The sequence below is a fragment of the Anolis sagrei genome, chromosome 6 (assembly GCF_037176765.1).
Source record: "Anolis sagrei isolate rAnoSag1 chromosome 6, rAnoSag1.mat, whole genome shotgun sequence".
Taxonomy (NCBI): Eukaryota; Metazoa; Chordata; class Lepidosauria; order Squamata; family Dactyloidae; genus Anolis; species Anolis sagrei.
Window position 1 is genome coordinate 130,607,880 of NC_090026.1, and position 25,849 is coordinate 130,633,728.

Sequence of the window (25,849 nt, forward strand, 5' to 3'; positions counted from 1 at the left end):
GATCATGACTCAAACATTCTGCAGGTGTGTTATCACATGTCCATTAGAACGGTATTTCACACAATAGGCTCCTGGCCAATGCACTTCTATCCAGCCAAGAGAAAAAAGGAGCCTTTCCTGCCTTCTTTTATACCCACCCGCTGGCCTGTCATCAGCCAGGGACAAATGAACAATGCAACCCAGGTTGTGGCGCAATGACCAGGTTGTGGCGCAACTGGTTGGGAATCGGCTGCATTAAAATCACTACATGAGTTCAAAGCCAGCCCCAACCATTTGTCTAGCTTGCTGTCAACCTTTGCAGCCCAAAAGACAGTTGCATCTGTCAAGTAAGAAATTTAGGTACTGCTTATGCGGGGAGGCTAATTGAATTAATTTATGATGCCATAAAAATTTCCAGCAGCATGCAAAAGAATGAGGAAGTACTCCATCAGTGTCACAAGTGGACAGTGAAGCAACAGCTCCCCCGGTGGCAAGAATTCAAGCATATCCTTACTAAGCTGGAAAGTTCAATAGCCTCTGTGTGTCTGTCTATATATGTTGTGCATCTATGGCAATGAATGTTTGCCATGTATATGTGCATCGTGATCCGCCACGAGTCCCCTGCAGGGTGAGAAGGACGAAATACAAATACTGTAAATAATAAATAAATAGAGTAAACAATCAGGCACATCAAATCACCTCTCAAAGAAAGATTCCCCCAGGCACTTCCAAGCCATTATATGCTAATCAAGGTGGTCAGTTGAAACATTCACACCTACCTCCAGCAGACAAAAGTCCTTTGTCCCACCCTGGTCATTCCACAGATATATAATTTTATTTATTTATTTATTTATTATTTATTTATTGCATTTATTGACCGCCCCTCTCAGCCCGAAGGCGACTCGGGGCGGTGAACAACACAAAGAAGACAGTGTACAGCGGGTCTATACATACAAAACGGACAGATACAGCACAACATACACTTATACTAAAAATCCGCTTCGTCAAGTCCTGGGGTCATAGCCAAAAATCGCAGTCCTAATTCATTCCAGTGTCAATTAACTATACTTAGTTGAAGGCCTGCTCAAAGAGCCATGTTTTTAGGCCCCTACGGAAGGCCATCAAGGAGGGCGCCTGTCTAACCTCAATCGGGAGAGTGTTCCACAGCCGGGGAGCCACCACCGAGAAGGCCCGCTCCCTCGTCCCCGCCAGACGTGCCTGTGAGGCAGGCGGGACCGAGAGAAGGGCCTCCCCGGATGATCTCAAGGCCCTCGTGGGCTCGTAGGCCGAGATGCGGTCTGCAAGGTATTTTGGGCCGGAACCGTTTAGGGCTTTTCCTAGTTCCTAAACCCTTTTCCTAAACCCCTTTTCCTAGTTCCAACAGACCTCACTACCTCTGAGGATGCTTGTCATAGATGTAGGCAAAACGTCAGGAGAAAAGGCCTCTAGAACATGGCCATATAGCCCGAAAAACCTACAACAACCCAGTGATTCCAGCCATGAAAGCCTTTTACAATAAATAAATAAATAAATAAATAAACCCTTTGTCATGACTGTCACATGATCATGATTCACTTAATCATTCTGCAGGTGTGTGATCACATGTCCATTAGAACGGTATTTCACACAATACGTTCCCGGCCAATGCACTTCTATCCAACAGTGCATTTTCTCCCAAACAGTCCCAAAACTAGGAAAGTGGGGATGTCGTCGTTCTGGCTCACCTTGGGGTCAGCGGTCTTGGCGCCGGGCGGGAGGCGCAGGATCCAGAGGTCCCGGTTCTTGAGCAGGTTCTCCATGTTCTCCATGCGCCGCCGGAGCAGCACGTACTCCTGGGCCAGGGTGCGCAGAGCGGCCAGGTGGTGCCCGCACTCGGCCAGGGCCTTCTCCGAGCCCGAGAGCCTCTTCTCGGCCGAGCCGGCCCTCCGCTCCAGTCCCAGCAGCCGCCCCGCCTGCAGGTCCACCTTGCGCTCCACCGCCTGTAGCGCACCCACCACCGTCCACAGCGAGGAGGGGGGTGGCGGCCCCCCGTCCTCCTCCCCTTCCTCCCCTCCGCAGCGGGGCCGGAAGCAGGGGGCCGGCCGGAGGAGGGGACCCATGCGCCACTCCACGCCCTGCAAGCAACAAAAGGGACAGGGGTCAAAGGCAGGATGGCCCAACCAACAGCATCAGAGACAATATGCTCACACTTCACTCGCTGTAGCACAACCTGGCATTCTGCACATGCTCTATGGAAGATCACTCTGCACATGTTCTATGGAAAAGTACCCTGCTAGTGCTCTTTGGAAAACCACACTACACATGCTCTATAGGGGAGCACTTGGCAATGCTCTAAAGAAGAGCACTCTGCACATGCTCTATAGAATGGCACTCTGCACATGTTCTATAGAAGAGCGCACTGTGCATGCTCAATGGAAGGGCACTCTGCAATGTTCTATGGAACAGCACTCTGCACATGCTCTATGGAAGGGCACTCTGCAATGTTCTATGGAACAGCACTCTGCACATGCTCTATGGAAGGGCACTCTGCAATGTTCTATGGAACAGCACTCTGCACATGCTCTATGGAAGGGCACTCTGCAATGTTGTACAGAACACCACTCTGCACATATTCTATAGAAGAGCATTCTGCAATGTTATACGAAAGAGCACTCTGCACACGCTCTACAGCAGAGCACACTGCACACGCTCTACAGGATAGCACTCTGCAATGTTCTATGGAAGCACACTGCACATGTTCTATGGAAGGGCATTCTGCAATGCTCTAAAGAGCACTCTGCACATGTTCTACTGCATGGCACTCTGCACATGCTCTACGGCAGAGGATGCTCTATAGAAGAGCACTCTGCCTATGTTCTATGGAAGCACACTCTGCAATCGTCTATGGGAGCACACTGCACATGTATGGAAAAGCACTCTGCACATGCTCAATGGAAAGGCATTCTGCAATGCACTAAAGAAGAACACTCCACATATGTTCTATTGAATGGCATTCTGCACATGCTCTATGGAAGCACACTCTGCAATGTTCGATGGAAGAATGCTCTACAGAAGAGCACTCTGCACATGCTCTGAGGAAGGGCATTGTGCAATGTTCTATGGAAGGGCACTCTGCACATGTTCTATAGAAGCACACTGCAAAGGTCTATGGAAGAGCACTCTGCACATGCTCTGAGGAAGGGCATTGTGCAATGTTCTATGGAAGGGCACTCTGCACATGTTTTATAGAAGCACACTGCAAAGGTCTATGGAAGAGCACTCTGCACATGCTCTGAGGAAGGGCATTGTGCAATGTTCTATGGAAGGGCACTCTGCACATGTTTTATAGAAGCACACTGCAATGGTCTATGGAAGAGCACTCTGCACAGGCTCTATGGAAGGGCATTCTGCACATGCTCTATAGAAGTGTACTCTTGCAACTTTCTATGGAAGCGCACTCTGCAAGGTTCAATGGAAGAATACTCTACAGAAGAGCACTCTGCACATGCTCTGTAGAAGGGCACTCTGCAATGTTCTTTGGAAGCACACTGCACATGCTCTATGGAAGAGCATTCTGCAATGTTTTGTGAAAGAGCACTCTGCACATGCTTTACGGCAGAGCACACTACACATGCTCGACAGGAGAGCACTCTGCTGTGTTCTATGGAAGCACACTCTGCAATGGTCTACAGGAGGGCACTCTGCACATGCTCTGTGGAAGGGCATTCTGCAATGCTCTAAAGAAGAACACTCCACACATGCTCTACTGAATGGCACTCTGCACATGTTGTATGGGAGAATACTCTAGAGAAGTGCACTCTGCACATGCTCTGTGGAAGGTCAATCTATGTTCTATGGAAGGGCACTCTGCACATGCTCTACGACAGAGCAGAGTACGCATGCTCTATAGGGGAGCACTCTGCAATGGTCTGTGGAAGCACACTGCACATGTTCTATGGAAGAGCACTCTGCACATGTTCAATGGAAGGGCATTCTGCAATGCTCTAAAGGACACTCTGTACATGCTCTACTGAATGGCACTCTGCACATGTTCTATAGACGTGCACTCTGCAAGGTTCTATGGAAGAACACCCTAGAGAAGAGCACTCTGCACATGCTCTGAGGAAGGGCATTGTGCAATGTTTTACGGAAAGGGCACTCTGCACATGTTCTATCGAAGCGCACTCTGCAATGGTCTATGGAAGAGCACTCTGCACATGCTCTATGGAAGAGAATTCTGCACATGCTCTATAGGGGAGCACTCTGCAATTCTATGGAAGCGCACTCTACACGTGTTCTACAGAAGAGCACTCTGCACATGCTCAATGGAAGGGCATTCTGCAATGTTCGATGGAAGCACACTCTGCATATGCTTTACGGAAGGGCATTCTGCACATGCTCTAGGGGGAGCTCTCTGCACGTGTTCTACAGAAGAGCACTCTGCACATGCTCAATAGAAGGGCATTCTGCAATGTTTTATGGAAACACACTCTGCACATGTTCTATGGAAGGGCACTCTGCACATGCTCAATGGAAGGGCATTCTGCAATGCTCTAAAGAAGCGCACTCTGCACATGCTCTACCGAATGGCACTCCGCACATGCTCTATGAAAGGGCATTCTGCAATGTTCTATGGAAGCACACTCTGCACATGTTCTATGGAAGGGCACTCTGCACATGCTCAATGGAAGGGCATTCTGCAATGCTCTAAAGAAGCGCACTCTGCACATGCTCTACCGAATGGCACTCCGCACATGCTCTATGGAAGGGCATTCTGCAATGTGCTATGGAAGCACACTCTGCACATGCTCAATGGAAGGGCATTCTGCAATGCTCTAAAGAAGCGCACTCTGCACATGCTCTACCGAATGGCACTCCGCACATGCTCTATGGAAGGGCATTCTGCAATGTGCTATGGAAGCACACTCTGCACATGCTCAATGGAAGGGCATTCTGCAATGCTCTAAAGAAGCGCACTCTGCACATGCTCTACCGAATGGCACTCCGCACATGCTCTATGAAAGGGCATTCTGCAATGTTCTATGGAAGCACACTCTGCACATGCTCAGTGAAAGGGCATTTTGCATGCTCTAAAGAAGTGCACTCTGCACATGCTGTACCAAATGGCACTCTGCACATGCTCTATGGAAGAGCATTCAGCAATATTCTTTGGAAGGGCGCTCTGCACATGTTCTATATAGAAGGGCACTCTGCACATGCTCAATGGAAGGGCATTCTGCAATGCTGTAAAGAAGAACACTCCGCACATCCTCTACTGAATGGCACTCTGCACATGCTCTATGGAAGAGCATTCAGCAATATTCTACAGAAAGGTGCTCTGCACATGTTCTATATAGAAGGTCACCCTGCACACGTTCTACGAAAGAGCACTCTGCACACGCTCTACGACAGCGCACACTACACACGCTTTACAGGATAGCACTCTGCAATGCTCTATGGAAATGCAATGATGAGCAGCCTTTTTAGGAAACAATGAAAGACTACCCACAGAGGTGCATGGGCCAACTTGGCATGGGCCAACTTGGGCCCTCCCTCCAGGTGTTTTGGACTCCAACTCCCACCATTCCTAACAGCCTACCGGCTGTTAGGAATGGTGGGAGTTGGAGTCCAAAACACCTGGAGGGAGGGCCCAAGTTGGCCCATGCCTGTCACAGAAGGAGGTGGGTTTGCTGGTAGTGCAGTGCACTCTGCACATGCTCAGAGGCACACTGATCCCTCCCTAGAGAAATGGAGGCAGGCCCCTTCTTCTCCCTCTTCCTAAGCCCACTCCCCTTTTTCCTTCCTGCTTTGCTCCCCCTTACCTGGGTGGAAGAAGACCCCCAATCCGCTGCTGCTGCCATGGCCACTCCAAAGAGGAAGAGGAAGGGGAAGAGGAAGGAGGATTGGGAGCAAAGGAGGAAGAGGAGGAGGAAGAAGAGGAAGGCCAGGCTCTGCTCTTAAAGGAACAGGAGGAGGAAAGAGGGAAGGAGAAAGGGAAGGAAGGAGGGATGGAAGGAGGGAGGAGGAGCCGCGCACCCGCAGCAAAGACAGCCTCAAGCCCCGCCCCCCAGCCAGGCCCCCAATTCGCCTTGCACTACATATCCCATCATCCACCCAAAAGAACAGTTTTGCAGCCCCCTTTCAAGCTTTTTGCAGTGCTTTTCCAATCAATCCTAATGATCATGATAAGATTTCATTATCAGCCTTTCTTCTTAGCTTGGAGTGTGTTTTCACAGCTGTACAGCACTACATATCCCATCATCCCCCCAAAAGAGCAGTTTTGTAGTCCCCTTCCAAGCTTTGCAGTGCTCTTCCAATCAATCCTAATGGTCATGATAAGATTTCATTATCAGCCTTTTTCTTCTTGGCCTGGAGTGTGTTTTCCCAGCTGTACACCACTACATATCCCATCACCCCCCCCCCCCCCCCCCAATTTTGCAGTCCTTTTCCAAGCTTTGCAGTGGGATAAGTAAATTAGTCCTAATGGTCATGATAAGATTTCATTATCAGCCCTTTTCTTCTTGGCCTGAAGTGTGTTTCCCAGCTGTAAAGTACTACCTATCCCATCATTCCCCCCCCAAAAAACCAGTTTTTCAGTCCCCCTTCTAAGCTTTGCAGTGCTCTTCCAATCAATCCTAATGGTCATGATAAGATTTCATCATTAGCCTTTTCCTTCTTGGCCTGAAGTGTGTTTTCCCATAACTACCTATCCCATCATCCCCAGCCCCTCCAAGCAGGCAAAGGGTCTTTTCAGTGATCTTTAAAAGGATTAGGAAATCAATCCTAATGATCATGATAGGATTTCATTATCAGCCTTCCTTCTTAGCTTGGAGTGTGTTTTCCCAGCTGTACAGCACTACATATCCCATCAACCCCAGTCCCTCCAAGCAGGCAAAGGGGCTTCCAATGATCTTCCAGTAGGATAAGAAAATCAGTCCTAATTGTCAAGATAAGATTTCATAATCAGCCTTCCTTCTTGGCCTGAAGTGTGTTTCCCAGCTGTAAAGTACTACATATCTCATCATTCCCCCCCCCCCCCCCAAAGAGCAGTTTTGTAGTCCCCTTTCAAGCTTTTTGCAGTGCTTTTCCAATCAATCCTAATGATCATGATAAGATTTCATTATCAGCCTTCCTTCTTAGCTTGGAGTGTGTTTTCACAGCTGTACAGCACTACATATCCCATCATCCCCCAAAAGAACAGTTTTGCAGCCCCCTTTCAAGCTTTGCAGGGCTCTTCCAATCAGTCCTAATGGTCATGATAAGATTTCATTATCAGCCTTCCTTCTTAGCTTGGAGTGTGTTTCCCAGCTGTAAAGTACTACCTATCCCATCATCCCCCCCCCCCAAAGAGATTTCATCATTAGCCTTTTTCTTCTTGGCCTGGAGTGTGTTTTCCCAGCTGTACACCACTACATATCCCATCATCCCCCCCCCCCCCCAAAAGAGCAGTTTGGCAGCCCCCTTGCAAGCTTTGCAGGGCTCTTCCAATCAATCCTAATGGTCATGGTAAGATTTCATTATCAGCCTTCCTTCTTGGCCTGGAGTGTGTTTTCCCAGAACTACCTATCCCATCATCCCTAGCCCCTCCAAGCAGGCAAAGGGGCTTTTCAATGATCTTTAAAATTAGGAAATCAATCCTAATTGTCATGATAGGATTTCATTATCAGCCTTCCTTCTTATCTTGGAGTGTGTTTTCCCAGCTGTACAGCACTACATATCCCATCAACCCCAGTCCCTCCAAGCAGGCAAAGGGGCTTCCAATGATCTTCTAGTGGGATAAGGAAATCAGTCCTAATGGTCATGATAAGATATCATCAGCCTTCCTTCTTAGCTTGGAATGTATTTTCCCAGCTGTACAGCACTACCTATCCCATCATCCCCAGCCCCTCCAAGCAGACAAAGGGGCTTCCAATGATCTTCCAGTGGGATAAGGAAATCAGTCCTAATGGTCAAGATAAGATTTCATCATCAGCCTTTCTTCTTGACCTGAAGTGTGTTTCCCAGCTGTAAAGTACTACCTATCCCATCATCCCCCCCCCCCAAACAGTTTTTCAGTCCCCTTCCAAGCTTTGCAGTGCTCTTCCAATCAATCCTAATGGTCATGATAATATTTCATTATCAGCCTTCCTTCTTAGCTTGGAGTATGTTTTCCCAGCTGCACAGCACTATATATCCCATTATTTCCAGCCCTTCCAAGCAGGCAAAGGGTCTTTCAGTGATGTTTCAGTGGGATAAGGAGGCTTTGCGGTGATTTTTAAAGGGATAGGAACAATCAATCCTAAAGGTCAAGATAAGATTTCATTATCAGCCTTCCTTCTTTGCTTGGAGTGTTTTCCCAGCTGCACAGCACTACATATCCTATCATCTCAGCCCCTCCAAGCAGGCAAAGGGGCTTTGCAATGATCTTCCAGTGAGATAAAGAACTCAGTCCTAATGGTCAAGATAAGATTTCATCATCAGCCTTCCTTCTTGGTCTGGAGTGTGTTTTCCCAGCACTACCTATCCCATCATCCACTGTCCCTCCAAACAGGCAAAGGGGTTTTTCAGTGATCTTCCAATGGGATAAGGAAATTGATCCTAATTGTCATGATAGGATTTCGGTATCAGCCTTCCTTCTTGGCCTGGAGTATGTTTTCCCAGCTGTAAAGCACTACATATCCCATCACACACACCCCCAAACAATTTTATAGTCCTCTTCCAAGCTTTTCAGTGGGATAAGAAAATCAATCCTAATGGCCTTGAAAAGATTTCATTATCAGCCTTCCTTCTTAGATTGGTGTGTGTTTTCCCAGCTGCACAGCACTACATATCCCATCATCCCCAGCCCCTCCAAGCAGGCAAAGGGGCTTTGCAGTGATCTTTAAGGGGATGAGGAAATCAATCCTAATTGTAGTGATAGGATTTCATTATCAGCCTTCCTTCTTAGCTTGGAGTGTTTCCCAGCTGCATAGTACTACATATCCCATTATTTCCAGCCCTTCCAAGCAGGCAAAGGGGCTTTCAGCGATGTTTCAGTGGGACAAGGGGGCTTTGCAGTGATTTTCAAAGGGATGGGAACAATCAATCCTAAAGGTCAAGGTAAGATTTCATTATCAGCCTTCCTTCTTAGCTTGGAGTGTGTTTTCTCATCTGTACAGCACTACATATCCCATCAACCCCAGCCCCTCCAAGCAGGCAAAGTAGCTTTCAATGATCTTCTAGTGGGACAAGGAAATCAGTCCTAATGGTCAAGATAAGATTTCATCATCAGCCTTCCTTCTTGGTCTGGAGTGTGTTTTCCCAGCACTACATACCCCACCATCCCCAGCCCCTCCAAGCAGGTAGGGAGGCTTTAGAGTGGATTTCCAAGGGATGTGGAAAGAAAGCAATGCTCAAGTTGCAGCCTTCCTTTTCCTGCCTAGGGGTGCACTACACATCCCATCATCTACCAGAACCCCCAGCTTGGGGGGGAGGGAGGGATTTGCAGTGCCTCCTCCAAGGGAGAAGGAATCAAATAATGGCTCTGATAAGGTGGTATCACAAGCATGGGGAAGCTTCGGCCCTCTGGGTGTTTTGAACCGGCGTTGTCCGTAGACATCCCTAAGGTCACTTGGCCAGCATGACTGCATGGCACGCCGTTACCTTCTATCTTGAGTGGTACCTATTGATAGACTAACATTTGCATGTTTTCGAACTGATAGGTTAGCAGAAGCTGGGGCTAACAGCAGGAGCTCACCCCACTCCCCGAATTAGAATTGATAACCTTTCGGTCAGCAAGTTCAGCAGCTCAGCGGTTTAACGCACTGCGCTACCAGGGGCTCCAGAGGGAGAAAATATTTGGATTAGTAATATTTGGATGCATGGTGATGGGTGCATGTGCATGTGTGTGAATGCTGAGTAAACATGTGTTTGTTTGTTTGTTTGTTAACTTCCTACTGGCCATTGTGGCCATACTTCTCTGGTGTTTTCCATCTCCTTCTTGAAATGCTTTGTCCAGAACTGGACGCAGGGTGACCATTCCAGGTGTCCAAAGCAGCAGAAGAGACCGAGAGGGGCTATGACATCTCACGATGTAAACAATGCTCCTAATGCAGCCTTAAATCCCATTGCACAGCGGCAGATAGGAAGGCCCAGAGAGTTATGGGTTGCCCTCTTTCTCCCCTCTTAGGAAGAACTTTACAATTCCCGCTGGCTTAAGAAAGCTCAGAATAGTCTTAAGGATCCATCTCACCCTGGATAGTGTTTTGGACTTCAACTCCCATCATTCCTAACAACCTTAGGCCCCTTCCTTTTCCCCCTCAGCTGCTTCGAAAACAGAAGTACGGCCTGCCTTGGGGAGCATGCATGCTCCATCAATATTTAACATTTACACAATCAGCCACTGCCAGAAGGGAAAGAGGGTTTTATCTATGCTGACGATCATGCCATCACCACTCAAGTAGGGAGATTTGAAACAGCATTAGAGGCTGTGCAAGAGTGATTAGAATGTGGAAGGATGGGTGTTGTGTTTTGCAATTCTACATGTATAATGTGTATTGGGGGATAGCATGTGCTATTCTAATAATAAAATATAATATATATAATATATTGTATATACATATAATATTTATAATATTATAATGAGCTTAGAGAAGACAATGATGCTGGGGAAAATGGAAAGAAAAAGGAAGAGGGGCCGACCAAGGGCAAGGATGGTATCCTTGTAGTGACTGGATTGACCTTGAAGGAGCTGGGGGTGGTGACGGCCTACAGGGAGCTCTGGCGTGGACTGGTCCATGAGGTTACGAAGAGTTGGAAACGACTGAACGAATGAACAACAACAATGCAATATAATACTACTACCAATAATAATATGATATTGTAATTATATATTCATATTACATGTAATATTGCTAATAATATTACAATATAATTGGTATAGTACAATATAGCAATGTTTAATGCTGATATTGTACTAGGCTAATAATATAATATATTGTATGTATATATACCTTGTAAGCTGCTCTGAGTCCCCTTCGGGGTGAGAAGGGCGGCACATCAATGTCGTAAATAAATAAATAAATAAATAAATAAATAATCAATCAATAAAAATAGCATTGCATTTTGTTGTACAATGCACAACAAACTCATTAGTATTCTACTCTATTGCCCAAGTTTGCCCACGTCTGATCTAATGCCAGAAAGGCTCGTTTGCGTAGATGATGTTGCTTGTTGTTTATGTTTTGGTTTTATTTTTTGCTGTAATATGTTGTCCGGCCTTGGCCCCATGTAAGCCGCTCCGAATCCCCATCGGTGGCAAGGTACAAATAAGGTTTATTATTATTGTTATAGATTTCTAGACTCGGAAGAGACTTCCAAAGGTCATCCAGTCCAACCTTCTGCTAGGCAGGAAGACACAATGAAAGCCTTCCCAACAGATGACCAACTAGCCTCTAGAGAAGCCAAGTCCAGTGGACTCTCAGGAAGAAGCAAGTTCCACTGACGAACCGCTCTTGAGTGTCTGGAAGTCTTTCCTAATGTTTGTTTTGTAATGCTGCATGTATATAGGAAGGAGTCTCACTTATCTGACATAAACAGGTCGGCAGAACGTCGGATAAACGAAAATGTCGGATAATACGGAGTCTCTTGCTCTTACCTGTCCAAGGCGGTGCTAGACACCTAGAATACTAACAACAGAGACTCAAAGGGTTAATGCAACAGGAAGTGCCCAGATGTGGAAGAGGAGCATGGAAATCACAAAGGGAAGGAAGGAGGACGCTTCCACTTCCGGACCTGCCTCTTTTTCCCCTTTCCTCCCTCCTCCTTGCATTGCTTTTTTCACTTATTGGGAATGGAGAGAGAGTTGGGGAGCGCTCCTTTAACTGAAGGGGAAATGCTGGAGGAAAAGGGGGACATCGGATAAGAGTGTCGGATAAGGCGGAATGTCGGATAAGGAAAATTGGATAAGCGAGACTCTAATGTGAATTTCTTTTTGTTGTACAATCTATATAAATAAAAATGTAATGTTCGTTTGTGGGATTAACAGAACTCAAAAACCACTGGATGAATTGGCACCAAATTTGGACACAAGACACCTAACAGGCCAATGTATGTCCTTCACTCAAAAAATTGATTTTGTCATTTGGGAGTTGTAGTTGCTGGGATTTATAGTTCACTTACAATCAAAGAGCATTCTGAACCCCACCAACGATAGAATTGAACCAAACTTGGCACACAGTTCTCCCGTGACCAACAGAAAATACAGGAAGAGTTTGGTGGGCAATGTCCTTTGGTTTTGGAGTTGTAGTTCACCTACATCTAGGGAGCATTGTGGACTTAAACAATGATGGATCTGGCCCAGACTTGGCATAAATACTCAGTATGCCCAAATGTGAACAATGGTGGAGTTTGGGGAAAATAGAATCTTGACGTTTGGGAGTTGTTGTTGCTGGGATTTATAGTTCACCTAAAATCACAGAGCATTTTGAACCTCATCAATGATAGAATTGAACCAAACTTGGCACACAGTTCTCCCGTGACCAACGGAAAATACTGGAAGGGTTTGGTGGGCAGTGTCCTTTCGTTTTGGAGTTGTAGTTCACCTACATCCAGGGAGCAATGTGGACTTAAACAATGATGGATCTGGCCCAGACTTGGCACGAATACTCAGTATGCCCAAATGTGAACACTGGTGGAGTTTGGGGAAAATAGAATCTTGACATTTGGGAGTTGTAGTTGCTGGGATTTATAGTTCACCTACAATCAAAGAGCATTCTGAACCCCAACAACGACAGAATTGGACCAAACCCACACAGAACCCCCATGTGGGCCACAGCAACGCGTGGCAAGGAGCAGCTAGTGATTCTATAATTCTATGTTCTACTTGTGGTCTCCTAGATCCTTTTTTCATGGACTGTTTCCAAGCCATTCTAGATCTGTGCATTTCTCTCTGTTGCAATTTCACCTCCCACCATGGTTCAGGCCTCCCACTCCTCTCCCAGGGAGCCGTGTTTCCCACACAGACGACAAGGACTTCAGAAGAGACACACTTGTATTGACAGGTTTTGCAAAATAAAGTGCGACCGAAAGAATACGGAAACCAAAGCCGAAGGCGGCGGCAGACCGAACACCCGACGTCAACACGGAGGAGGAGGAGGAGGAGGAAAGCGGGTTCATCACAGTCACCTCAGCTGACATTTAGCTCAACGACACCAGAATTCATAAGACAGTTCAACCCATATTTACAAGGATGCCTCTTTGCAAATCATAAAAAAGAACGAACACACGTATTGCAACGACAGCAACGTTAGCAGCAGCAAACAACAACAATAACATCAACAACAAGACGACAGCAGCGAAGGGACCCAGTTCCTGGATGCTTTGGAGTGCATTGGGGTGCGCAAAGTCCGGCTGGGACATCATACGACGGAAACAACACGACAACGGGGTTCTTGGCATTGTTTTGGAAGCAGCCCACGAGGGAGTCTCACCTGGGCGTACCGAGGAGTGCAGCCAAAGGCTTATTCGAACTCAAGGAACCAAAGGTAAGAAGGAAGCCACTCACACGGACACAACGTTACTAACAACAATTAGCGGGGAAAGGATGGGTTTGATTTCCGCTCGTGGAAGAGGTGCTTCTCAGGGCGAGGGGCAGCTCAGCCCTTTCAGGAGAGGGTCAGAAGTGGAAGAGAGAGAGAGAGAGAGAAGGAAGGGGGGACTAGTGTATCTGATGCCATAACACCACCTCGTGTGCTCGCTTCCCCCATTCCTGGCCCACTGCTCTGTGCGCATGCATGCTTGTCCTTCTCGGTGTGTTTGCATCTCTGTGTGTGCACATCCACCTCGAGGAGGGCTCAAGGGACAACTGACCGAGGCAGAAGCGTGGAAGTGTGATGCTGAGGCCTACGAGTCCATGCCTAAAGTGGAAAAAGCAGTGACTTATCGCTGCCTCCCTCGAGAAAGTCCGCCAAAGAACAACACAACTCAGTTCTCTTTCCGAGTAGAACAAACTCCGGTGCGGCAGGCCCCCCGGAACACCACGAAGGCCCATCTAAGTGCAAACTGGGCATCGCTTATGTCTAGGCCCGATCCTGGCCCCTCTGTGCGGTGCGGGGGTAAACCGGTGCCGAAGCGTCGCCAAGTCGGAGCCTTCCTTCCTCGTCTTCCTGGCAGGACCAGGGAGGCAAACGGGGTCCACTTTTCCGCGCTCGGCCAACCATGGGCCCGAGGGGACGCTACGGCTGCTCCTGCTTCAAGCCCAGGAGGCCGGCGGGGCTGCCCAGGGCCAGGTGGTGGTGGTGCGTGGCCGCCATGGGGTTGCGGGTGTGGATTTTCTGGTGGCAGTTCAGGGACTCCTTGTAGCGGAAGTTCTTCCCGCAAGTGGCGCACTGGTAGGGCGTCTCCCCGGTGTGGACGCGCCAGTGCTTGAGGAGGTGGTCCCGCCGGATGAAGCTCTTCCCGCACTCGGTGCACTGGTAAGGCCGCTCGCCCGTGTGGATGCGCTGGTGCCGCACGGCCTTGGAGAGGTCCCGGAAGTCCTTGCCGCAGTAGGTGCAGGTCAGGGGACCCTCGCCTTTCCCCGTGTGCAGCTTCTGGTGCAGGAGCAGGCTCACCTCCAGCTTGAAGCTCTCCTTGCACTGGCTGCAGGTGTACGGGCGCTCCACCATGTGGTTTCCCGGGCGTTTCCCGGTCCCTGGGCGCACAGCAGGACCCCTCTGGGGATCAGGGCGCTTTGGAAGCCGGGCACGGGAGGGAGTCGGGGCCCGCGGGAGGAGCGAGGGGGCAGGCCGGGCCTTGGAGCCCCCTCCTGGGTCCAGGGCTGGGTAGCCGCCCCCTCCGCCGTGGCTCTTTTGGTGGCTGGAGAAAAGCTGCTTGTCCAGGAAGCCCTCCCCACACTCGCAGCAGATGTAGGGTCCGGTGTGGGCTTCCGCTGCTAACGTTGAGGTCTCCGCCTTCCTCCCGTCACCCACACAGCGAGCAGAACGTCGCAGGCTACTTCCTGGAGGCTTCCTTGGAGGAGACACCAAGATGGGCTGGCTCTCGCAAAGCAGCTCCTCGCCTGGGCCTTGGAAAACCTCTGTCCATTTCCTGGGGATCATGCCAGGCAGCTCTAAGCCCTCTGGTTCTTCCTCCAAGAGCTGCGGAGCGCCTGGGAAGAGGAAAGAGGGCAGGAAGGAAAAGAGAGGTCAGTGTTGTACAGCCTGTCTAGCAGTCCCCTATGCTTGACAAGCTGGAATGCGTCCATAGGGGCCTAAGTTAGAAGGGCCAGGCTATAACACAGCTGGTTAATCACCAGAAGCAATATATGACTGCCTGTTGGGACTCAGCCTGTGTTCGTGTTTCAGGATCCTGATGTGGGAAGTGATGGTGCTGAGGCTGTGGGAAATGATGAGGGATATGATGTTGCCGAGGCTGAGGTACAAGATGGAGATGGTTTGGTCAATGATTTTCATACAGACAGTGACAGAGATGCCCCAGTGCAAAGGGCAGTTTCTCATGAGAATATCCCTTGTGGGCCTAGCAATGATAGTTCACTCCCTCTCTCTGTGAGCTCTCAAGATTTGGGTTTGGAAAACAATCTGACACCTGGGAATTTTAACGAGCAGCCAGATAAGGAGCTGAAGAATAGGCAGCTGGAGATTAGCCAGGATCGGCAACAATCTCAGTATTTATGTCGTTCCCAAAGGCTGCGTCTGATAGAGGGAAAATGTGGAGGGAAACGAAACCAATTTCTGAGTTTTGGGATATAAAGTTTGCTTCAAGGGAAAACCTGTCAGATTAGGCATAGTTTGGAAACCAATTTCTTGTGCCATGGAAGTCTTGTTCAAAGGGTCTAGTTTCTGTGAACTTTTTTAGCCTTTTGGATTGTCTTTGCATCCTGCTTGATTCCTATCTGGATTAATGCTGTCTTGGATTGCTTGTATTTCTTGTGTGGACATTGCTTTGGGTTACTACTGTTCATGGATTTTTTGGACCCTTCTGATTTTCTTACAAGCATTTATTTCTTCTAGCTATTTACTAAGCTTCAGTAAAAGAAGATTTGATTATTTATTTATTTATTTATTTACAGTATTTATTTATATTCCGCCCTTCTCACCCCACAGGGGACTCAGGGCGGATTACAATGTACACATATATGCGACACTAATGAAGTACTTCCGCATTCCCCGCATGCTTTTGCTGGAGTGCTTTGCTGGAGTCTTTTTTTATGGCCTCACAAATTAGTTAATTTAGCCTCCCCACACAAGGTGGTACCTAATTTTCCTGCTTGACAGATGCAACTGTCTTTCGGGTTGCAAAGGTTGACAACAGGCTACACAACTGGTTGGAAGCCCACTCCAACCCCGGCTGGCTTCGAACTCATGACCTTTTGGTCAGAGTGATCTTAATGCAGCTGACACTCAGCCAGCTGCGCCACAATCCTGGTTCTTCACTCTTCGTGTGGTGTGTTTTAAGTCAGAGGGCTTCTTCTGGACCTGGGGTGCAACACTGCCAACTGGAAGGTGACAAGTTTGAAGTCCAAGTCAGATTGAGCACAAGAAGTGGAAAAAGGGAGAAATCACCAAAGAAGAATTCAAACAAATAGCCAACACCTGTAGGGAAAAGGTCCGCAAGGCTAAAGCAAAAAACGAGCTCAGACTTGCCAGGGACATTAAAAACAATAAAAAGGGCTTCTATTCTTATGTCAGTAGAAAAAGGAAAAACAAGGAGGCGATAGGACCTCTTCGAGGAGAAGATGGGGCAATGCTGACAGGGGATAGGGAAAAGGCAGAACTACTTAATGCCTTCTTTGCCTCGGTCTTCTCACAAAAAGAGAGTCTTCAACCTCAGCAAGATGGAGTGGATGAGGGTTTGGAGGACATCCAACCCCAAATTGGGAAAGAAGTCGTCCAGGAATACCTGGCCGCTCTTAATGAGTCCAAGTCCCTTTTCAGGGCCAGATCAACTACACCCCAGAGTATTGAAGGAACTAGCGGAAGTCATTTCGGAACCATTGGCAACCATCTTTGAGAGTTCTTGGAGAACGGGAGAAGTTCCAGCAGATTGGAGGAGGGCCAATGTGGTCCCAATCTTCAAGAAGGGAAAAAAGGATGACCCAAACAACTACCGTCCGGTCAGCCTCACGTCGATACCGGGCAAGATTCTGGAAAAGATTGTTAAGGAAGTGGTCTGCAAACACTTAGAAACAAATGCAGTCATCGCTAATAGTCAACATGGATTTATCAAAAACAAGTCATGCCAGACTAATCTGATCTCTTTCTTCGATAGAGCTACAAGCTGGGTAGATGCAGGGAATGCCGTGGATGTAGCGTACCTGGATTTCAGTAAGGCCTTCGACAAGGTCCCCCATGACCTTCTGGCAAGGAAACTAGTCCAATGTGGGCTAGGCAAAACTACGGTGAGGTGGATCTGTAATTGGTTAAGTGGACGAACACAGAGAGTGCTCACTAATGCTTCCTCTTCATCTTGGAAAGAAGTGACAAGTGGAGTGCCATCCACAGGGTTCCGTCCTGGGCCCGGTCCTGTTCAACATCTTTATTAATGACTTAGATGAAGGGCTAGAAGGCAGGATCATCAAGTTTGCAGACGACACCAAATTGGGAGGGATAGCCAATAGTCCAGAGGACAGGAGCAGAATTCAAAACGATCTTGACAGATTAGAGAGATGGGCCAAAACTAACAAAATGAAGTTCAACAGTGACAAATGCAAGATACTCCACTTTGGCAGAAAAAACGAAATGCAAAGATACAGAATGGGTGACGCCTGGCTCGAGAGCAGTACGTGTGAAAAAGATCTTGGAGTCCTCGTGGACAACAAGTTAAACATGAGCCAACAATGTGACGTGGCGGCAAAAAAAGCCAATGGGATTTTGGCCTGCATCAAGAGGAGCATAGTGTCTAGATCTAAGGAAGTAATGCTACCCCTCTATTCTGCTTTGGTTAGACCACACCTGGAATATTGTGTCCAATTCTGGGCGCCACAATTCAAGAGAGATATTGACAAGCTGGAATGTGTCCAGAGGAGGGCGACTAAAATGATCAAGGGTCTGGAGAACAAGCCCTATGAGGAGCGGCTTAGGGAACTGGGCATGTTTAGCCTGAAGAAGAGAAGGCTGAGAGGAGATATGATAGCCATGTATAAATATGTGAGAGGAAGCCACAGGGAGGAGGGAGCAAGCTTGTTTTCTGCTTCCTTGGAGACTAGGACGCGGAACAATGGCTTCAAACTACAAGAGAGGAGATTCCATCTGAACATGAGGAAGACTGTGAGAGCCGTTCAGCAGTGGAACTCTCTGCCCCGGAATGTGGTGGAGGCTCCTTCTTTGGAAGCTTTTAAACAGAGGCTGGATGGCCATTTGTCAGGGGTGATTTGAATGCAATATTCCTGCTTCTTGGCAGGGGGTTGGACTGGATGGCCCATGAGGTCTCTTCCAACTCTTTGATTCTATGATTCTATGATTCTATGACTGTTAAGCCTCGCTTATTGTCCAGTGAATCAACTTTATTAAACAACCTGATTTCGACTGCTGTTCCGGTCCTTGGGATTGAATATCAGAACAGCTGGAAATGGCTGTGATCAGTATATTACTGTTATTGATTATTGTTTATTTTTTGTTTATGTGATTTATATTAATTGTTTTGTATTGATTGTTTTTGTTATTGCCTTTGTTTACTGATGTACTGTGGGCTTGGCCTCATGTAAGCCGCAATGAGTCCCTTAGGGAGATGGTAGCGGGGTATAAATAAAATATTATTATTATTATTATTATTATTATTATTATTATATCATATGTTGGAGTCTAATTTCCAAATGACTGGAAGAATGACAACTTCTGAATGCCCCCTTTCAGTCAACAATTGTCTTTTCCCCCCACCTGCTCCCTGTTCCTTCCCCCCGCCCCACGTACCTACGGTGGAGTCACCTGGCATCTCTTTTTCCTCCAGGTCCCCCATGCCTTTGACAAGGGACATCTCCTCCTGATCCATCCAGGAACTGTCATTGAGGGCAGAGATTGGAGAGCCTGTTCCAAGGGAAAAGAAGAAAGCAGCTGTGAGTCACCACCCCCATGTTATCAGACAGGTTTTCCAATGGCCAAATACGAGGGTTGAATGAAAAGTAATGCCTCCACCTGCGTTACTTGGGTTTGGATGGGAATATTTTAATAAATCAAATGCAAAATGTGCTCTGTTTGCCTTCCTTGTTCCTTTTGGTGGTATTTCCCTTTTTATATGTAACTTTCTTCAATAAACTGTTTTACTACTACTTTTAGATTTCTGGTTGGTGCTAAGGGCAAGGTGCAACACACCCCGACATGGAGAACCACAGCTCTCCTGGCCACCTCTGTCCCATCACAAGACTGTACATATTCAGCCAGAAGGGAATATGTTTTGGGTGAAGCATTTACCAATCTGGGCGCCTCTGTTTTTACTTGAATGCCCAGATTCTACTCCCAATAAACCAACCAACCTTCTCCCCGATACACATGCACCACTCCAGCATTCCCAGCGTGGTTCCTCACCCAGAGCAGAGTCTTTGAGGGGTTCTCTCTCCTCGTGATCTCCAGCGTCGCCTTGTTCAAACCGGGAGAGCAAGTCAGGCTTGGAAATGGCAGCATCTGGGGACGGGCAAAGATCATGCTGATTGGATATCAAAAGACTGTTTTATTTGTCAAAAATATTAAAAATTAAATAGGTATTTTTAATTACAAAAATATGAGTCAAGCACTGAAAGAGTTTGTAGGCCAAAGCCTGTTAGTGGGCCATAGCTAGCATTGCCCAGAGGAGAGTGAGTAGGCTGAAGCCTGTTAGTGTTTGTACAGGAGTTGATTATAAATTGTATGATTTTAACTGTATTTGTGTTTAGATTGGCTGCAGTAATGCTGGAGCGGCCTAAGTCAGAGGAGTCCTCCATGTGTGTTGCCATGGAGACCGATGCAGGCGAGAGAGAAGTGGGAGGAGCTTAGAGGGGAGAGTTTGAAAAAAATGACAGTTAAAAATCAGTTAGGGGTTTAGGTTTAGAGGAGTGAGCAGTCTGGAGTTAGGAGTTGAGGGTGAGGAGTTGGTAGAGGAAAGGATTAGGAGGTTGTAGCTGAAAGAGAGTGAATTGGGAAGCAAAGTTTCGAGGCTTTGGAAAGCCAGATTAAGCTACTGGGAGTTTCTTAGGCTAGAGAGGCTGATAAGGGAAACATAGCCAGTATTCTTTTAGTCTAAGGAAAGGCTAAAGAATAAGCTTATTAAGTATCTGATCAAGGGAGGATCAGATAAGGGAGATATCCCTGTATTGAAACCTTGTTTTGTAATAAGTGCTTCACCTCAGGAAGATACTGTGTAACCTGAAAGAGTGTAACATTCAACTAACCAAGCATTGTTCTAAGTTCTACAACAAAAGTTACGTCTTGCAAGCACACGCTGTGTACTTAATAAAATTGTTAAATTTTATTTGAAGACTGCCTCAGCTCCGTCTATTCTGTGTCCAGAGTGCCATTTCTCACAATAAAGTATTACAACTTACCTCACGTGGTGGCAGAAACGCAGGGAAAAGTAACCAAATGAAACTACATTCTTCTTTCCAGTCACGCTACAGTATATACAGTGTAATTACTACTAAGTTATTACTTTCTTAATAAAGGAGGAGGTGCAATCGAACAGCCTCCCTTACAACTTGATGGTAAATTTGGTTCCTAATCGGCAACCTCCATTATAAATCGGCTAGTTCTTTTTAAAATTGGGAACTGGGGTAAAATCTCCTGAATACTGGATCCTTTCAAATTGGAGGCAACAATAAATCATCCCTCAGCTCCCTTGCTTCTTTTCAGTGTTAGTTTGCCTCAGTGAGGGAACGCCTCAGTGTGTGTGAGGAGGCTTCTCTGTGACGTAGGCCTCACAGTGTGAAGTAGGCCTTAGGCTGTGAGAAGGCCAAGTATGAGAGAAGCCTTGTATGAGAGAAGCTCCAGGTTGAAGGCCTCATGTGTAAAGCTGTGTGTAAAACTCCTGTGTAAGCTCGATGTGAGACGAAGCTCTATCAGAACGAAGCTGTTTATTTGCATGAGGAAGAAGCCCAGCATGGAAGCAAAGAAGGAAGTATAAAGAACTTTGTTCGTGTTATGTAAACCTTGTTCTTGTAAATAGTTTTTTTTCTTGTCATGTCAGGAGTGACTTGAGAAACTGCAAGTCGCTTTTGGTGTGAGAGAATTGGCCGTCTGCAAGGACGTTGCCCAGGAGACACCCGGATGTTTTTGATGTTTTATCATCCTTGTGGGAGGCTTCTCTCACGTCCCCGCATGAGGAGCTGGAGCTGATAGAGGGAGCTCATCCACGCTCTCTCTGGATTCGAACCTGCGACCTGTCGGTCTTCAGTCCTGCCGGCACAGGGGTTTAACCCACTGTGCCACCGAGGGCTGCTTTTGTAAATAGTGCAACCATATTATTTTGCTTTAAGGTACAATTACGAGTGTCAATCGATGTATATGGCATGTTTACTCTGTGTGCAAACACACAAGATGTGGGTGTTTGCAGACTACGGTTTAGCAGTGAAGCAGCCACCAGAAATAATAATAATAATAATCATCATCATCATCATCATCTTTATTTATACCCTGCCACCATGGGGACTCGGAGCGGCTTACATGAGGCCAAGCCCAAACAACAATTACAATAAAGAAAAAAAAAACCCAAAACACAAACCGAAAATGCGAACAATAAACAATAACATCATATTTACATAAAACATATACATACATAACAATGTAAAAATTACAATAAGCACAGGCACAATAACAATGGCCGGGCTACATGTAATGATTAAAAGACAAACGGATTAAAACTAATTAAAAACTCGGGCGAGATAAAAAAGAGAAGCAGGTAGTTTGTGGAGGAGAGCTCATTATAGGGGGGGGGGGGGGGTTGTGGAAGCAGGTTTTCCCATACTCCAATGACAGAACTTGAGCTGAGCAATAATGTGCAAATTGTATACCTACTCATCAAGAAAAGCCTCCTAAGGAAGAGATTAAAGGTAAAGGTTGTCCCCTGACATTAAGTCCAGTCATGTCTGACTCTGGGGTGTGGTGCTCATCTCCATTTCTAAGCCGAAGAGCCAGCGTTGTCCATAGACACCTCCAAGGTCATGTGGCCGGCATGACTGCATGGAGCGCCGTTACCTTCCCGCCGGAGCGGTACCTATTGATCTACTCACATTTGCATGTTTTCGAACTGCTAGGTTGGCAGAAGCTAGGGCTGACAGCGGAAGCTCACGCCGCTCCCCGGAATCGAACCTGCGACCTTTCAATCAACAAGCTCAGCAGCTCAGTGCTTTAACCCACTGCGCCACCGGGGGCTCCAAGGAAGAGATTACATTGGTGTTTTTGTTCTTTTTTATCACTTTTGGCTCCTGGTGCTGGGTCATGCTGCTGCTGCTAAGTTACTCTGCTGTGCATTTATGAGGAGGGTCTTTAGTTAATAAGCCCACTCGCCCAACATTATTCTTGGTCTTCGGTTTAATCTCAGTCTCCGCATTATTTGCTCAGCCTCCACTTCCTGTGGTGCATTTCTGAATCTCTGAGGGGCTGAAGAAGATGAAGCAGAGACTCCAACCTGAGACCCCAGAGACTAGTTGCCAATCAAAGCTGAGCAAATGTTGGGCCCAGGTCTGTGTCAATACGTGGCAGCCTTGTATTTCTGATGTGTGCTTTGGAAGTTCAAGAGCCTCAGAGACCAAACGAAGAAGCAGGTGCTAACTGTCCTGACATACACACTCTTTGAACCCGGGTCATGCAAAGCTCTGCTCTTACCCATGGAGACCACGGCCTTGTAGTTGCACTTCATGATATGCCGGTAGAGGTCCTTCTGCCCTTCGTCCAAACTCCGCCACTCTTGCTCAGAGAAGCTGCAGGAGGTGTCGTCAAACAGCAGAGGAACCTGCAATCACAACAGACAGGGAGAGAAGTCATGGCCGTGCTGCAGTCCAGGCAAAACAGATCTGGGAGTCTCAGTAGACAACAATCAACAAATTCATTAAAACAAAACATTAAATAAACAGTAGTTAAAAAACGGCAATTAAAATCTGGGTCTGGGTCAGGTCATTGTCACTTCAAAATTGCTTATGTCTCCTTCATACAAGCTGCTGTTCAATGGTCAAATGCAAGGTCCCACAGCCAAGTCTTGAGTTTCCTTCTAAAGGAGGGAGGTGGCCAGTCTGATGTCTTTGGGAATTCCACAGATGGGGAGCTACTGTTGAGAAAGCCCTGTCTCTCATCTCCACCCGTTTGTGACAGCGGTGGGATTGAGAGCATGGCCTCTCCAGATGATCTTAATCTTCGTGATAATTAGTAGTAGGAGATATGTTTGGACATGTCATCTGGGCCAGAACCGTTTACAGCTTTAAATATTGACTCAGGAAGGTGTCCAGAGGAGGGCCACTAAAAGAATCAAAGATGTGGAGACCATAAATCCCTCAGAGGAGTGGCTTAAAGAACCAGGTCTGTTTAGCTTGGAAAAAAGAAGGCTGAGAGAAGGAGAGATGTTTGAATATTTGAGAGGATAAGGAAGAGGGAGGAGGCTTCCTTTCTGCTGCTGATTGTGCTTTCCTGCCTGGCATATTGGGGCTGGACTACATGGCTCTTGCAGTCTCTTCAAACTCTATGATTCTATGATCCTCCATAAGACTTGCAACCTGAGCCTGGAGTTGCTGATGGATTGTTACTAATACTACTATAGACTACCACCACCAGTATTATTACTGCCACAGGTGCCTCTCCACAACTAGAGTATTAAAAGAAGATGGTTCTGGTACTACTCCATCTTCTCTTCACCAAGAAGAAAATGCAGCCTTCTGTGGTCAGGGATAAGGCTCTCCAAAGCATGCAAGACCACCTGCCCTGCAATGCACACTCACCTTGGGAGTTTCCCCCTTGGAGCTTGGGGGCAGCCGCAGGATCCAGAAGTTCCGGTTCTTGAGCAGGTTCTCCATGTTCTCCAGCCGGCGCTGGAGCTGCCCATACTCCTGGATGAGGGTGCCCAGGGCGGCCCACTTGCTCTCCAGTTGGTTCCCAAACTCCACGGCCGTCTTCTCGCAGCCGTCCAGCTTGGTCTCGGCCATCCCCATCCGCCCCTCCAGGCTCATGAGCTGTGCCGCATAGGAGTCCACCTTGCTCTCCACGGCCTGGATTTCGGCCACCACCGTCAAGGAAAGCTCAGCTGTTTCGGGAAGTGCATCGGTCAAAGGAGGGGCTTCCGGGATGTCCAGGGGCTGCGAGGAGGAAGAGGAGGCCGCCATGGCTTCGGGTCCCACCTCCCACTGGAGAGCCTGTCAGCGCAGACAGAACAATGGAGATGGGGTCAAAGCTCAGCACACTTGCCAATCCTGCCACCTGAGGCTTAGAGAAGGTATGCATTATACAGATTATAACTCCTAGCATTCCCAAGTCCTTCCGTAAAAACTCACCTTTTCTGCGAAGGTTATTATGGTAGCCCCCAAATCTTTCCATACCTACATCTAAGCTCATACTGTTGAAATAGAGCAGTGTTTTCTCCCTCTTTGCTCTCTTTCTTGCCTTGCACCCCTTGAATTTTAAAATCAAAATGAAGTAAATAAATATAAATAAATACTGGGTTGTTGTAGGTTTTTTTGGGCTATATGGCTATGTTCTAGAAGCATTCTCTCCTGACGTTTCACCTGTATCTATGGCAGGCATCCTCAGAGGTTGTGGGGTCTGAGGTTGTGACCTCACAACCTCTGAGGATGCCTCACAACCTCTGAGAAGACCTCACAACCTCTGAGGAAGCCTCGGAACCTCTGAGGATGCATCAGAACTTCTGAGGAGACCTCACAACCTCCGAGGAGACCTCACAACCTCCGAGGAGGCCTCACAACCTCCGAGGAGACCTCACAACCTCCGAGGATGCTCGCAACCCCTGAGGAGACCTCACAATCTCTAAGGAGGCCTCAGAACCTCTGAGGATGCCTCACAACCTCTGAGGAGCCCTCACAACCTCTGAGGATGCCTCACAACCTCTGAGGAGACCTCACAACCTCTGAGGATGCCTTACAACCTCTGAGGATGACTCACAACCTCTGAGGAGACCTCACAACCTCTGAGGAGACCTCACAACCTCTGAGAAGGCCTCACAACCTCTGAGGAGCCCTCACAACCTCTGAGGAGACCTCACAACCTCTGAGGATGCCTGCCATAGATGCAGGTGAAACGTCAGGAGAGAATGCTTCTAGAACATGGCCATATAGCCCGAAAAATCTACAACAACCCAGTGATTTCGGCCATGAAAGCCTTCGTCAATACAAATAAATACTTCTTATAGCGACACCAGAGGCACTCAAGTGGCCAGCTTCTGGTCAAAGGACATTTAGTATCATGCAAAGTTTTTACCTTCAATTCGCTTCTCATATAATAAATAAATGTTGTGATTTTTAATGATGTGGTTCAAGTTTGTTGATGTGCTGCAACTCTCAGTATTCAAGGAAGCCAAGTAGGCTAAGACTGACACGCACTAAGAATAGCTCCTTATTAGCTTTGTTTCTTGCTTCTTTCGATCTAGAAGTGGGCCACGATTTATAGTTGGCCACCATCCTGGCTAAACAGATAAAACTCATACCTGAGATAGCGAATGCTATAATAATTCTTCCCTAGGTGACTTTTCAGCTCAAGAAACAGGCCAAGAGTCCAGGAATACTAAGAAGCTGCATCAGAAAGACATGGAAGGAGATCTGGATTTAGGTCTCGCTCCGTCTCATCAGGGAAAACATTTCAGAGAAATGAATCAAATCAGAATGTATTGACCTATTAACAATCCTGAGCTTTCTGCTGTTTTAAGGTCACCTCCTTCTTCAACTTTCAAGTCCAAAGGGATTCATGGAAAGCTAAGCTGCTGAAATATAACATTGTTTGTTTATTCCAAAACATTCCTGCTCAGAAATGGAGGC

The 25,849-nt window shown here is 47.3% G+C and overlaps 1 protein-coding gene across 1 annotated transcript in view; it reads right to left on the reverse strand.

The window, feature by feature from the left end:
* LOC132779710 (zinc finger protein 84-like) overlaps window positions 1-25,849 on the reverse strand; it is a 52,463-nt gene that overhangs the window by 19,678 nt on the left and 6,936 nt on the right. Inside the window, exons 2-9 of the mRNA XM_067470579.1 lie at window positions 23,807-24,217; window positions 22,704-22,830; window positions 19,437-19,532; window positions 18,825-18,938; window positions 14,152-15,064; window positions 13,661-13,780; window positions 5,781-5,916; window positions 1,704-2,093 (exon numbers count right to left, since the gene is read on the reverse strand). Coding sequence (XP_067326680.1) covers window positions 1,704-2,093; window positions 5,781-5,916; window positions 13,661-13,780; window positions 14,152-15,064; window positions 18,825-18,938; window positions 19,437-19,532; window positions 22,704-22,830; window positions 23,807-24,217 — 2,307 coding nt within the window. The remainder of the gene's footprint in view (window positions 1-1,703; window positions 2,094-5,780; window positions 5,917-13,660; window positions 13,781-14,151; window positions 15,065-18,824; window positions 18,939-19,436; window positions 19,533-22,703; window positions 22,831-23,806; window positions 24,218-25,849) is intronic.